This window comes from Carassius gibelio, chromosome B4 (genome assembly GCF_023724105.1).
Source record: "Carassius gibelio isolate Cgi1373 ecotype wild population from Czech Republic chromosome B4, carGib1.2-hapl.c, whole genome shotgun sequence".
NCBI classification, from domain to species: domain Eukaryota; kingdom Metazoa; phylum Chordata; class Actinopteri; order Cypriniformes; family Cyprinidae; genus Carassius; species Carassius gibelio.
Genome location: NC_068399.1, coordinates 6,547,128 through 6,562,006, shown reverse-complemented (window position 1 = coordinate 6,562,006; position 14,879 = coordinate 6,547,128). Strand labels below are relative to the sequence as shown.

The 14,879-nt window shown below is 36.6% G+C and overlaps 1 protein-coding gene across 2 annotated transcripts in view; it reads left to right on the top strand.

Moving 5' to 3' along the window:
- Positions 1–14,465, top strand: part of LOC127955913 (NACHT, LRR and PYD domains-containing protein 12) — a 389,353-nt gene extending 374,888 nt beyond the window's left edge. For both annotated transcript variants that reach the window (XM_052553544.1, XM_052553543.1), the window contains 5 exons: positions 124–297; positions 383–556; positions 6,350–6,523; positions 10,214–10,260; positions 13,178–14,465. In XM_052553544.1, coding sequence (XP_052409504.1) covers positions 124–297; positions 383–556; positions 6,350–6,523; positions 10,214–10,260; positions 13,178–13,701 — 1,093 coding nt within the window. In that variant the 3' untranslated portion in view covers positions 13,702–14,465. The remainder of the gene's footprint in view (positions 1–123; positions 298–382; positions 557–6,349; positions 6,524–10,213; positions 10,261–13,177) is intronic.
- Positions 14,466–14,879: the final 414 nt, after the last annotated feature.

Here is a 14,879-nt window from a genome sequence, read left to right as displayed (position 1 = left end):
ATTATAAGCTGTTTTTAGACTAACGAGATGGTTTTGACTTACAGGGTGTTTTCATACTATAAAGACAATTTTGCTTTTTCAGTTAATTATCCCTTTAATGTGACTGTTTTGTTCTCTTCACAGGATATGTGGATGTAATCTCACTGCTCATTCCTGTACAAGTTTATCTTCAGCTCTAGAGTCTCCAAACTCCCATCTGAATGTGCTGGACCTGAGTAACAATGATCTGCAGGATTCAGGAGTGGAGCTGCTTTCTGAAGGACTGAAGAGTCCAAACTGTCAGCTGACGATACTGAGGTTTGAGTTTCAAATACTTCAAATACTCAAATACTACAAACAAAACATACTGCTAACATTTATGTACTGTGTTTTACTTGTTCAGATGTTCCATATGTTATCTCACTGCTCATTCTTGTGGGAGTTTGTCATCAGTTTTACAATCCTCGAACTATGTGCTGAGAGAGCTGGACCTGAGTAATAATGACCTGCAGGATTCAGGAGTGAAGATTCTTTCTGAAGGACTGAAGAATCCAAACTTTCAGCTGAAGATACTGAGGTAAATTGTTTTCCATAAAATAATTAGCAAAATGCCACCATAATAAATGTCCATAAAATTTTGTCAACAAATGCGGTATCTGCTCTCAAATATTCTGTAAAGCTGCTGCATTTTCAAAGATAGCTGCTGACAGCACTCCATAAGATGGAAGCACTGTCTAGCACTTGTGATCCTCAAATTTGGCTCGTGAGATAAACTTTCCTGCAGTTTAGCTCTAACCCTAATCAAACACATCTGAGCGTACTAATCAATGTTTTCAGGATCATTTTAAAATCACAGGTAGGTGAGTTTGATCAAGGTTGGAGCTAAACTCTGCAGGAAAGTGGATCTCGCAAGCCAGAGTTGAGGATCCCTGATCTATTATAACGCACTTTATTTTAGCTAGGGTACAAAATTACCATGGCTTTGGTGAGTAAATTAAAAGGGTGTTATGCCAGATGGAAAATAACCTTTTAGAAATTCTAACAATGCATGACTGTGAGAATGTGATATGGCTTAGTATGAATATCAGATTATCATGATGAAATTATTAAAATGTATGATTATACACAAACAGTATATGAGTGAAGTGTGACACTATATTTATTAACACACAAGAAACTTGTGCCCAAGTATGACTCAGTTTGCAGTAAATGCTTCTCAGAAAAACTCATTTCTGCAAGAAGAATTTCAAAAAATGGGAAGACAGTCCATAACTGATTATTGGTGAGGATGTAAACACTGTGTTTTCAGTTCACATTACTATCCTGAATAACAATTTATACTCTTACATTTTAACCCTCTGAAGTTGTTTAACGCGTATATGAGTTATGAGGCATTTTCTCCTGATAATCCCAAAAAGAACTTAAATTACACTTTCAGTTTTGACCGTACAGATAAGAGCAATACATCAATCGAATCTGTAAAGAGTCTACTTTTTTGTATACAAAGATAGTAACAACAAAACTTTGTGCACTTATAAAATAAGTGCAAACAAGGTGTGGTGTTTGCAGCCTTTGTCTGCACTGATCTTCATTTAGACATGTGTCATTAAAATAAACTGTAACACAGTGAATACTCAACAAAGAGACATGACAGAGATATCTATAGAAACCCTGACATGTCTACTTTAAAACTAAACAAGTGCTACCAAAAACAAATATTCTGTGATAAAGTAATCCATATGAAAACAACGCGATGTCCATTTTTCGTGTCTCCCTTCATTATCTTCTGTAACCACACCCACACACTGAACGCCCTTTTCAGATTATGATGTTTCACTGAAACGCGCAGCTTGAATACGCCCACACAACAGAAGAAAACACAGCAAGACTGTTCTTCAATTTTTTTTATTTTACTGTTTGCTTTGCGATGAGAGGATACATAATTCACCCCAAAAATATGTGATGTGGTTGAGGATTTGAGATTTGGTTTCCTCAGAAAAAAAAGAATGAAGCGCTTTATTCAGCAGAGATCAACAGTCTCTTTTTATTTATTTATATACTTAACATAACGTGTAAACATTTTCCAAAGACTTTGCCAAACTATAATTCCTGACTAAATGCATAATCAAGTGAAACATTATGAAGTTTGAATAACAATACTATACCATTCAAAAGCTTGATGTAAATAATATAAATCTAACAAATAAATGTAACTGTAACAAATGTAACAAACAATGCTGTTATTTCAATTTATCCCCCCTAAAAAACCTGAAAAAAATATTCTCAGCTCTTTTCAACATTAATAATATTTTTTGTAGAAAATAAGATTGTTAAAAGGATTTCTGAAGGATTGTGTGACTGGAGTAATGATGCAAAAAATTCAGTTTGAAAGTCAGCTTTGATTGTTCCTAATAAACTGTTTAACTGCTCCCCCAAGTGGATATTAAATTATGTTGTGGGATAATTAAATATATTCTTAATAAACTACAAACATAAAATTATATACTTTTATTTTGTTCTCACAATCTTTCTTGTAACCTCACTCCTCACTCACAGTAGCACAGCTGAATGAGAGGCTCATTATGCAGGCCTTTGTCTTCTCAGGTGTAAATCACAATGATATTCATAATAGTTGATGCCTACTCGCATATGACTTTTACCAACAAAAAGTGTCTTAGAAAATTTAAATCAATATATTGTTTTCTGTGAGTGAGTAAACAAGATGATTTTCACATAATTTTGAAAGAAAAATTCTAGGCTACAAGCTCCAGTTCTCAAAAGTCCCGGGAACAAATATATGTGTTTTATTGCCTTATTCAAGTAAATTAACATTTTTAGTTTTTCACTAACCACGCATAACATTTTTTTTCTCAAAAACACAATTATATACATACATGCTGCTCACATATTATTATAGCCCAGTTTGTGTTGATTACAGTGAGATTAAACTTTAGCCATTTAGATGTTTATAAGAAACTGAAAAAAGCACAAATGCCAGGGCATGACAAAACTTCAAGTTGTAGGATAAATACCCTTAGACTCCAGAGGGTTAATGGTCATTGCAGCCAGAAGGGATGCTTGAACCAGCCTGACCAGTCAAATGATGGAGAACTAATGCAAGTTCTGAGAATGTTCTAGTATGAACACATTAGAATGAATGAAGCTTGTGTGAATAGTACACTAATGCTGAGGGACTGATTGTGAGGTATCTGGGCTCCCATGTGTTATCCCTATTGTCAGACTTTGACACCATGTCAGAGTGACTGACTGAATGAGAACTCAGAATGACAACAAATGCATCTGATACATTTCCAGATATAATTTGAATATCATCCATATCAGCCAAATCACATTGTAGCCCAAGACTGGTTGCCCACTGAAGCTAAGCAGGGTTGATCCTGGTCAGTACCTGGATGGGAGACCTCCTGGGAAAACTAGGTTGCTGTAGGAAGAGGTGCTGTGGAGGCCAGCAGGGAGTGTTTACCCTGTGGTCTGAGTTGGCCCTAGTGCCACAGTATAGTGATGGGGACATTATACTGTCAACAAGCACCATCCTTCAAATGAAATGTTATACTGAGGTCCTGACTCCCTCTCTGACTAAATCCCAGGATGTCTTTTGAGAAAAGTAGGGGTGTGACATCAGCAATCTGGCCAAATTTGCCCATTGGCCTCTGACCATCGTGACCACCTAACAATCCCCATATCTGCTGATTGGATTTGTCATTCTGTCTCCTCTCCACCAATAGGCTAGTGTTTAGTGGGCATTTTGGCACACTATGGCTGCTGTTGCATCATCCAGCTGGATACTGCACACTGGTGGTGGATGAGGCGATCCCCCCTTACGAAGTAAAGAGCTTTGAGTGCCTAGAAATGTGCTGTTTATATATGATGATTTATTATTAATTATTTTCCTATCCATAAAATATAATTAATTATTATTAATTGTTTTCTTATCCATACGGTTGGTTGTGTCTGTAGCCAAATATAATTCAGTTTTTATAAATGAGCAGACACGTTAATAAATAAGTTATGATTTTCTTTTAATGTAAAAAAACGACTTTTTTATCTGTTTTGGATTATGGTGATATTTTATATGCATACTTTTGCACAGAATTTTCATATGCTTGACACAGCTTACCATGCTTCCTTGAGGTTTATTACAAAATGCAAAGCACTGACTCACCACTGTGAGCTATATTCTCGGGTTGGATGGCCTCCTCTAGCCACCCGAAGGCTATGTCAGGCTATGGTACACTTTTATATATAAGGCAATTCTTGGTCTGCTGCCAAGCTACCTATGTGTCCATATCATACATAAAAGCAATGGGCGACACTTTTTGCGTTCTTAGGGCTTTTTTATGCTCTCTGTGCCAAAGACTCGGATTTGGGAAAGAAGGCATGTCTGTATTCTGCACCCTTGGTATGGAATACGTTGCAAAAGGACTTGAAACTAACTGATTTAGTCTTGCTAAACGCATTTAAATCTAAAATGAAAGTCGTAGAGGCAGATGCCTTAATATGTAAATGTTTTTTAGATTGTAAAAATGATTGCAAATGATTTGAAGTTTTAGTTTTCTGTGTTATTTGTCTGTACCTATGTCTTTTGTATTACGTTTTATATGCTGCTACCTGTCTTGGCCAGGTCACCCTTGCAAAAGAGATTTTAAATCTCAATGGGATTCTCCTGGTTAAATAAAGGTTAAATAAAAAAATAATAAAAACTAACAGCAAGAGATGAAACTCTCTGCTGTGGATTAAGCAATGTCACCTCACTATATAAACAAAGCAAATGAGCTGGCACAACAACTAATGGTGAGATATGGTGGTGTCCTAGTCACAACAACTAATGGTGGAGTCCTAGTCTCCGATTTAATAGTAATGCTGATTCCTTATACATAAGTTTTGTATGTTTTGTTTAATATAAAAAATACATAAAAAAGTGAAGAAATTTTAGCTGAATGTACACCGTTTAATAGATGACAGCTATGGGATTGCATATGCATCCCCAGTATCAGAGAAATATAGATCAAATCTGAGACTATGAAACCTCATTGAAAAAAATTTAAAACCTGGGTCTGCTATATGGACTGGCTATAACTCAACTAACTTAAATATTTCAAAATATTTTTCAACAGATTCCTGTTCATGTGTCAACACCCCTTACATGTGCTTAAACAGTGAAATTGAACTGAACGGTTAAGTACTTTGTCATTTACTTTTCATTTGAAGGAGACGTGCAGAAATTCCATAAGCATGGAAAAGGTATGCAGCATCTCGTTAAACTTCTCAGGAAACCATGGTTACCTATTTGCCTAGCAAAACTCCACACTAAGATCAGTAGCCAAGGAGGCTACCAGAGAGCCTAACAACTTAGCATACTACCCTACTGCCTGTCCAAAATCTAGGAGCGGAGGTTTCAACATGATAAATCTCTAAATGAGAGGAGTTTAAACTATGGTCCATGCTCAAGACTTCACTATAAAGAAGGTCACAGAAAGCTTACAACTCACAGATGCTTTCCTAGTGGAGCTCTGGCAAGCAGAGGCATCAATGAAGATAAATCTCTTTATAGTGAGAGGAGGCCTGAAAATTAGACACATGAAAAATAGAGTTATTTGAGTCAAAGAGATGAGCCAAAAAAGAAAGAACTTCCTATCTGGCTCATCTGTGATCCACCTACAACCCCCATGCTTAATCCTGCTTTACCGTAATGGTGGTCATGGGACCCAACCATGGGGTGTAGGCCAGTTCAGAGCAAGCCAATCTTCGTTTTTGGGTGAAAATACTTTAAAAGCAGTAATTAGGGGCAGAATTGTATGTTTTGTGCATATAAAAATAAATTAAATAAATTAAGACAAAAAATCTCAATAATGAACATCTTGGTTACGTACGTAACCCTTGTGAAACTGGCAAAATAAACCATTTAGTTTCATTTTAGGGGAAATCTTTCATGTGAGCAGGGATAGCAGAAGATTCTAATTGGATAGTGATGTTTTGATTGACAGCTTCTGTACCTGGAGGTGAAGCTGTGAGAATCTGCAAGTTTTTGTATTTAAATCTTCTTAATTATATAGATTTTTTTTCACTACTTTGTCAACATAAGATTTCAGAAGCAGTTTCATGGCACTTTTGTCTGTGTGAGCGGTCTAACGCCTTATTTACTTTCGTATTTAAATGCAAGATGTTTAATGTCCAGTGACTTGCGGGAATATTTCTTTCTTACTGATAATGCTAAATGAGTGCAAAATTAACATTTTGTGAACAGTTGTTTTTATTGAATCAGTTCATTACCATAAGGATACAACATATAATATGATGTTTGCAACAAACAAACTAATGTGATGTGGACTGTTGCTGTATGTTTCTGTAGGTTGTCTGGATGTATGGTGACAGAAGAAGGCTGCCATTATTTGTCTTCAGCTCTGACTTCTAACCCCTCACACCTGATAGAGCTGGATCTGAGCTACAATTACCCAGGAGATTCAGGAGTCAAGCTGCTCTCTGAAAAACTGCAGGATCCAAACTGCAAACTGGATAAACTTAAGTATGTCAAGCAAGAATAATTGTTAGATTTTATCTTATCTTTTATTGTCATAATAACAATGACATATCGTTAGAGCATCCCCACTGCATAGCCATAGTAACAAAGTGCAAATCGATGCAAAAGCCCAAACATAGATCCCATAAATAATAAAGATCACATAAATAATAGATATTGGGCCTCATTTATCAGTCCAACATAGAAACAAGCGCAGATCCATGTGCACAAATTAACTTACAACAGAGCTCACACATTTTCATGAAACATTCGTATGATGCCAATCTCATCGTACAAATGATCTCATGTTGATAAATGTTGCAGCAGAAAACAATCATCATCTGAAGATCACGTGACTAAAAACACCACGGTTTAGAAGCCTCGCCCCTACAGTTTACGGCAGTGAAAAACAAAACCCGGCCGAAAAGACGATGTAATTTAATGAAAGAGATATTAATCTTACCTCAAAAACACCTCTTAACCTTTTAATTGCAAACATTAATACTACATTAGTAATTTATATGTATACTAAAATACTGGTAACCTAAATATAAACATTATAGCCTATTCCCCTCATTCTATAAACGGCATTGGACTCAAGAGCCTGTCTCATACCATATATCAATCATGCCAAATTTTTCAGTTTTTGCTATCGGTTTAGAAGCCTCTCCCCTACAGTTTACGACAATGAAAAACAAAACCCGGCCGAAAAGACAATGTTATTTAATGAAAGAGATATTAATCTTACCCCAAAAACACCTCTTAACCTTTTAATTGCAAACAATAATACTATATTAATAAGTTATATGTGTACTAAAATACTGGTAACCTAAATATAAACATTATAGCCTATTCCCCTATACTTCACTCATGTTTGAATATCTGTGTAAAATCCATGCGTGTGCAAAACATTTTGTTTGGCTACTGCATGATGATTTTACAGCTGACCTTTTAAAATAAACCATGCAACTTTTATGTTTGGTTTACTGCATTTTAATTTGATGATAAATGGCTGAGTTGTAAGCCAGTGACAGAACTAATGTGGTTTGAGTGTGAGTGAGGCACCTCTGCGATCAGATTTAATCAAATAAAGATACAAAGAAAATAAATAAAATGCATTTTTTCATAAAGAGTTTCAAAAGAGTTTCGCAAAAAATATAGTCTATGTTTCACAGTGTTTTATTGTTTCCTTTTGTTAATCTGTTAATTATAGCCTGTCCTTTTGTAAATAAGTTAATTATATTATAGCCTATTATATATTTTGTGTGATCCTTTTATTTTATTCCTTTTACAGACTTTTTTTCCTTTCACAAAAGCGCTACAGGTGCATGATGCGGCGCTTGAATACTCATAGTCTTGTTTACACAGCTATTCATGAATGTAAAGATAAAGCCCTGCATAAAAAAAGACATTCTAATCTTACTCTTACTGCTAAAATAGAAATACCACCAGACGTGAGATCCCATTGTTGTTGTTAATGAGACTGCAAATTTGACAATATGATTTAATGGAAAGGAGGCAGAACAATCGTTGTGTGGAAAGGGTGTAAAGCAGTAGTGCGATTAGTTAAAAAGTCCACAATCGAGTTGCATATCATGGTGTTTAGTCCCAGATTGTGTAATTTAGATCTGAGTTTATATGGCCAGATTGCAACAATATCAAAGAGAATCAGAAGTGTGTGTGGGCTGGCTCTCTCTGGAAGCGCACTGCACTGGCAACAAATTACTTTCAGTATGGACATAATTTTGGCTACAACATTTTGCCCTCAAAGCACGCTGATAAGATTTGTCACTCTAAACTATGCAAAATCTGGTGACACCTCTGAGTCTGTCCATGCGCAGTTCTCAAATCAATCAACAGCAAAAGAGATTATAGTGCATCCCAATCCCCCAGTTTTGCATTGAAACAATCTCTGTGCATTCCATTTCTCTCCAAATTGGCTCTGTGTGTGCATGAGTATGTGTGTTGAGATGAGGAAACACCTCCCTGCTTAACTAGCATTTAAGAAAAAGTAACACACACTAAACATCTTCCCTTATGACGAGAAGCATCTCTGCTGTCCAAGAAAAGAGAACACAACACAACATTTTACAATACAACATAATTTAAGTGTGTGAAATAACTTCATTTTGTAATCTGATATAGCTTCTTATCACAGAATGACAAATGTATATTCAACACTTAAAAAGGCTAAACAGATTAGAAATAAATTATAAAAATACTTAGGGGGGGGGGGGGGGGTGAAATGCTCGTTTTCACTCAATATCCTATAAATCTTGAGTACCTATAGAGTAGTACTGCATCCTTCATAACTCCAAAAAGTCTTTAGTTTTATTATATTCATAAGAGAAAGATAGTCTGTACCGATTTTTCCTGGAAAAACCTGAGCGACTGGAGGCGTGAGTGTGGGCGGAGCTAAAGAATCACGAACGCAAGTAGGCTTTTGCGTTGAGAGCGTTTGGAAGCTGTGACATTACCGTGAGGGAAAAACCATCATTCAAAACAAACCATGGTTACAGTCAGATTCAGCCGTATATTTATGATCCAGAATCAGATCCAGAGGCTGAAATTTAATAAGAGCAGCATCAGCAACGACGTCTCTATGTGGTATGTACTGAAACTGTATATATTTGCTTAGCGGTTTTGGAAAATGACTAAGTTCCACTTTATGTCATCTATTTTTTTTTTAAGGTGTACATGTCGAAAGTGCAGTTTGATGACAACATCGCATGTTGTTTACTTGATGTGTCTTTACGCGCCGATAGCTAAGTTAACAACACAGAGATATTTGAAGCAGTTTTACTCACCGCATGCGGTTCCAACACACGATCGTGACCCTTTTTCGTTGTGACTGCATTATCCTTAAGAAATAAACGATGTGCAAATCCGGCGTCAAACTGGGCCTTGTTTGTAAAACAAGCATCTTAGAAATGCAGGGAACAAACAAAAACACTTGCACAACTCCGTTGATGCTCTGTAAAAATAAACTCCATCCACTGGTCCCTTAATGCTGTTTTTTTTTTTGGTAATCTGTGCAGGGTTGTCTTGCCCTGGCAACCAAAAACACACTTCTTTTGTGACAATTCGGTCTCTCACTCTGATCAGTGAATGTCTTTGCTCTGCTCTATGGGAGCGCACGCTCTTCCGGCAGAAGTGCCCTTAGGACCCATATAAGGAAATTCCGCTCCATCTAACGTCACACAGAGCCATACTCGAAAAAAACTTTCCGAAACTTGTGACAAACCGGAAGAGGTATTTTTGGAACAAAAATACTCCTTCAAACGTACAACTTAATTTTTGAAACTTTGTCCATGTTTAGCATGGGAATCCAACTCTTTAACAGTGTAAAAAACTCAGTATGCATAAAATAGCATTTCACCCCCCCTTTAATTATTATGAAAATACCCAAGGTGGTTTTAAGAACATGAATAACCAATACATTGTCAAAGTCTAGTGTTTATTTTCTTAATGTTTTATCATTCAAAGCCTTTATATCTTTAATTCAGTTTCAACTATGTAATGTGATAAAGGTTCATTCAAAAACTAGGTGTTATAACATACTAGCAACTAGTTAATAATGTTGGCAACTGCACAGCAACACCCTAGGAACCATCCTGAGTACCTTGCCAACTGCATAGCAAAATATTTTTGTTTACTGACATAAAAAATTTACCCTCTGTGTGTGTTTTTTTATAGTGTGGATCATGGAGGAGAATCCAGGATTATAGCAGGGCTAAAAAAATGTATGTCAGCACACACATAGAGCTTTACTGATTATTGCTGTGTATGGGATTAGATTCCCGCCAAAATGTATTGCAGTCACAGATTGAAAAATAGTAATCATAAATAAAATATTTAAAAACACGTGTAAAATAATAACGCACAAAACCGAAAAACAATTGCAATTTTTTTAAATAACAAACAGCACAGTCATGGATTGCAGAAAACTGAAACATGAATTCAAAATGTTCCAAATCGCAAACAAAATAAGTTTTTCTGCTCATGTTATTTTTCTGTGTGTGCTTGTGGTCTTCTCCCCTTTGCTCTTGTTTCCACGTTCTGCGCTTGCATTTCTAAAAGTTGCAGTTTGAGTTTCATGTAAATCAGGACGGGCTTTAATGTCACCATTGGCCCGCAAGTTCTAGATCGACAGCTGCTCCTCTAGCCTGTCAGTTCAAGGGGGAGTTGATTTCACTCTAATGTGACTCGTGGCTACTATGGCAGGTGCGTGAAGAAGGATAACCAGCGTCAGGAGACAAATCCCGGATGATCTCAGGTAATTACCCATAAATATTTTGTTAGTGGGTGACAGAAACATTCCCTTTGTGTATTATGATATTTTCTGAAAGCTCTATGTATTCCGAGAAGGCTGATATCTAGCCTGTTAACACGTCTTGTTAGTTTGGTTCAATTAGCAATACCAGAGAATGTCTTTTAGGCATGGGCTGCACGATAAATCACACGCAATATTTTATTTATCTAGTCAGTAAAGCTGGTTATTAGGGGTGTAACGATATGCGTATTCGTATTGAACCGATACATTTTGCTGTATCTAAAACGTACCGAACCGAACCTTGACATCAGTGTATCGTATTGAACCGAACCGTGAATTTTGTGAACCGTTACACCCCTACTGGTTATGTAATCAATCTGTAAATCTCCATCAACCTCACGCTTTCAAGTGGAGCAGCATTAGCGTTTGATTTGAAGCAGCTGCACAGAATGATCACTGTATGACATTAAAGTACCGCGCGAACTATAAGAGAGCACACTGATCCAATGCATTCGGATTGCTCGCACAGTACTTTGATGTCATACAGTGATCATTCTGTGCAGCTGCTTCAAGTCGAATGCTAATGCTGCTCCACGTGAAAGCACGCAGGTGATGGAGATTAGCCGCTGATTACACAACCTGCTTTACTGACAAGATGCGCATTAAATATCACACAAAAGGAATGTTTCTGTCACCTACTAACAAAATATTTAAGACCAATTACCTGAGATCGTCCGGTATTTGCCTGCTGACACTAGCTATCCATCTTCACAATATAGGGTGACATTGATTGTAAACCAACTCACTATCACGGGATTGGAACAGGATGTTAAAAAATGTTGGCGGGACCTGGAATCGTAATAACACTTTGATCCCCAACTTTCTACACAAATATAGCCTAACTTTGTAGGCTTATATTTTAATTTTGAACTAATTAATTGTACTCACCCTGTGTCTTTATGCTCTCCTGTTTGCTTTAATGTGGCTGGTGAGGTACAGATCATTAATGCTGGTCTATGTGGTAATACAGTAGCCTACATCAGGCAGTACATGCAAAAGCCCACCTATCATTCATAGACCTCAAATATAGCTTTTCATCTAAAAGATGTAGTAATAACTTTACATGGCCGCTCAATCTAATATTAACCTACAGAAATGTGCGCTATTGAAGTGTTTGTGGAAGTTGAACAGCAGCGCACTCACATCAGGACAGATGGAAGCACGGTGCTCTCACTTGCTCTTAAAATACTCCATTTTTGGTCATACAGATAAAAGTAATAAATCTTTCAAATCCACATACATTTATTTGTGTGCACTCAGAATAACAAGGAAACGTTGTGCTTCTGTAAAATAATTAAAGAAAACAAGGTGCAGTTTCTGTCATCTTGGTCATGTGAACTTGAACGAGAAACTCCATGTATGAAATATAAATCTATAGAGTGCCACTCTCAGAGTGCAATTTCTATGCTCAAATGAAAAAAAAAACAAATAGAAAATGTGTGTTAGCATGGATGATATACATTACGTGTGAAATGCACAATGTGCATTGTTTAAGATGGCTTTCAGTTCAATAAAATAACAAAAAAAACTACATTTTAAATTTTTACTAAACTAACTAAAGTGGGTATGCTGTGATCTGTGCTATATTTTTTCACTGTATCGCCAGTGAAACCAGATTCTGGCTGATAAAAATAAATAAATACAACATGGGAGTGGGAGAGAACGTGAGTCATTCCGGGAAATGGGACAGAATTTCCCGCCAGTTTTATTGTGGGATTGGGACGAGATCTTTTTCCGCGGGAGTGGGACGGGAGAGATTTGAAAATCCACTCCCCTGTCACATCATCGTCACCCTCTACTTCACACACCTGCCACAGCAGCCACGAGTCATTATTGGAGTGACGTCAACCCCCCCCCAAGGACTGATTAGCTAGAGGAGCAGGTGTCAATCTAGAACTTGTGGGCCAATGGTGATGCTGAAGCATGCCCTGATTTACATGAAACTCAAACTGCAACTTTTAGAAATGCAAGCGCAGAACGTGGAAACAAGAGCAAAGGGGAAAAACCCACAAGCAAACCAAAAATAACATATGAGCAGGAAACCTGATGTTTGAGATTTGGAACATTTTGAATTCATTTTTCAGTTTTGTGCAATATAATTTTAAATGCGTTTACATTTTTGATATACGCTTATTATTTTTCGATCCATGACTGCGCTGTTTGTTATTTAAAAAAACTGCATTTGTTTTCCGGTTTTGTGCGTTATAATTTTACACGTGTTTTTAATTAATTGATCTTTGCTTATTATTTTTCAATCTGTGACTGCAATACATTTGGCGGGATTCTAATCCCATAGCTGTGTTCTAAATGTCTCTTCTTGTGTTCAGATGCCTGTTTTCTCACACTGGATCAAAACACAGCAAATACTCAACTCAATTTGTCTGAAGAGAAAAGAAAGGTGACATGTTTGGATGAGAAACAGTCATATCCTGATCATCCAGACAGATTTGATGTGTATCCTCAGGTGTTGTGTACAGAGAGTTTTTATGGACGCTGTTACTGGGAGATTGAGTGGAGTGGTGATGATGGTGTGTATATAGCAGTGTCGTATAAGAGCATCAGCAGGAAGGGAGATGGTGATGAGCAATGGTTTGGATGTAATGATCAGTCCTGGAGTTTGATCTGCTGTCCTGACAGATACTCATTCAGACACAATAAGATAGTGACTTGTCTCTCTGTGAAGCCCATCAGTCGTAGAATAGGAGTGTATGTGGATCACAGTGCAGGAACTCTGTCCTTCTACAGCGTTTCTGACACAGTGAGACTCATCCACACAATCCAGACCACATTCACTCAGCCACTCTGTCCTGGGTTTAAAGTTTATTATAAATCATCTGTGAAACTGTTTTGATAATTGATGGGAGATTCTACCAATAATGCTTTGAGCTGCATGATAAATCAGTAACAGTGAGGTGTTAGATGTTATTTCTCTAAAATACATTAATACCGCAGCTGAACTTATGTCAGTGAAAAATAGAATAAACAAAATGTGTGTAATAAATATTCATATAAACAATAAGATCAGTGTGTGTTTGTGCAAAAGCAAACTGTGTGTTGCTTCAAGAGTGCAACCGTACATTTGTGTTGTGCGTTTATTCTTATATATTCATTTATTGATTTTTTATTATTTTTCATATAATCATTTATTCCATTAAATCATATGATAGTTTATGATAATCATTTTAACCATTTATATACTAATTTCATTGATTTGTTCATTAATTTGTCATTTATATTATTGTTTTTTATATATATTTTACCATTGTTGATTAGTCTTATGATGTGTGTCTTTTAAGAGCCATGTGTCACAGCCACTTGTTGGTGTGCCAGTGTTAGCAGAGGGCACTCTTTTGAACTCTCGATTGTTTGCATTGAACTCCAACTCCCATCACCCTTTGCCTAGACTATCTTATTGTCCTCAGCTGTGGGTGCTAACTCCTTAAGCCCACCTGTATATATACAAGATACTGAGTTTTGGTTTGTGGAAGAATTGTTTTGTGTTTTTTATCTTTGCTGGTGTCCGATTTGTTTCATCTTGTGTGATGTTTTTGCCCCTTTTGTCTTGTGTATTACGATTTTGGGTTTCTTTATTAAATAATGCATGTGGATCTTTCATAGAGTCTATGAGTGTTTCCTGACAATGGGATAAAAAGGAAAGTTTATGTGATGATCCTGTCAGGCTTTAATGTTCCAGTTCATATCAATCTCTCATCTCTCTTCTTTTCTTGATTTTCTGCTTAATTTTCTTCATCCTCATCTTCACCTGTCACACCCTCCTCATGTGATTCTACAGTTCTAGATGTCCTGTAAAATAATTAAGATCAAATAAAACATGAAATTTAGTTTAGGAAAAGTGTAGTGTTTATATAGTTCAGCAGGAGTAAATTATGTCTGATCACTCATTAGTGAGCGTGTTGCATCACTACACAGACAGTATAGATACTATGTTTGTATGTCTCTATGTATGACAGAATGACAAATCTCAATGGACTCAATCGAATTTATTTTACGTGACTAATCTATGCCTGG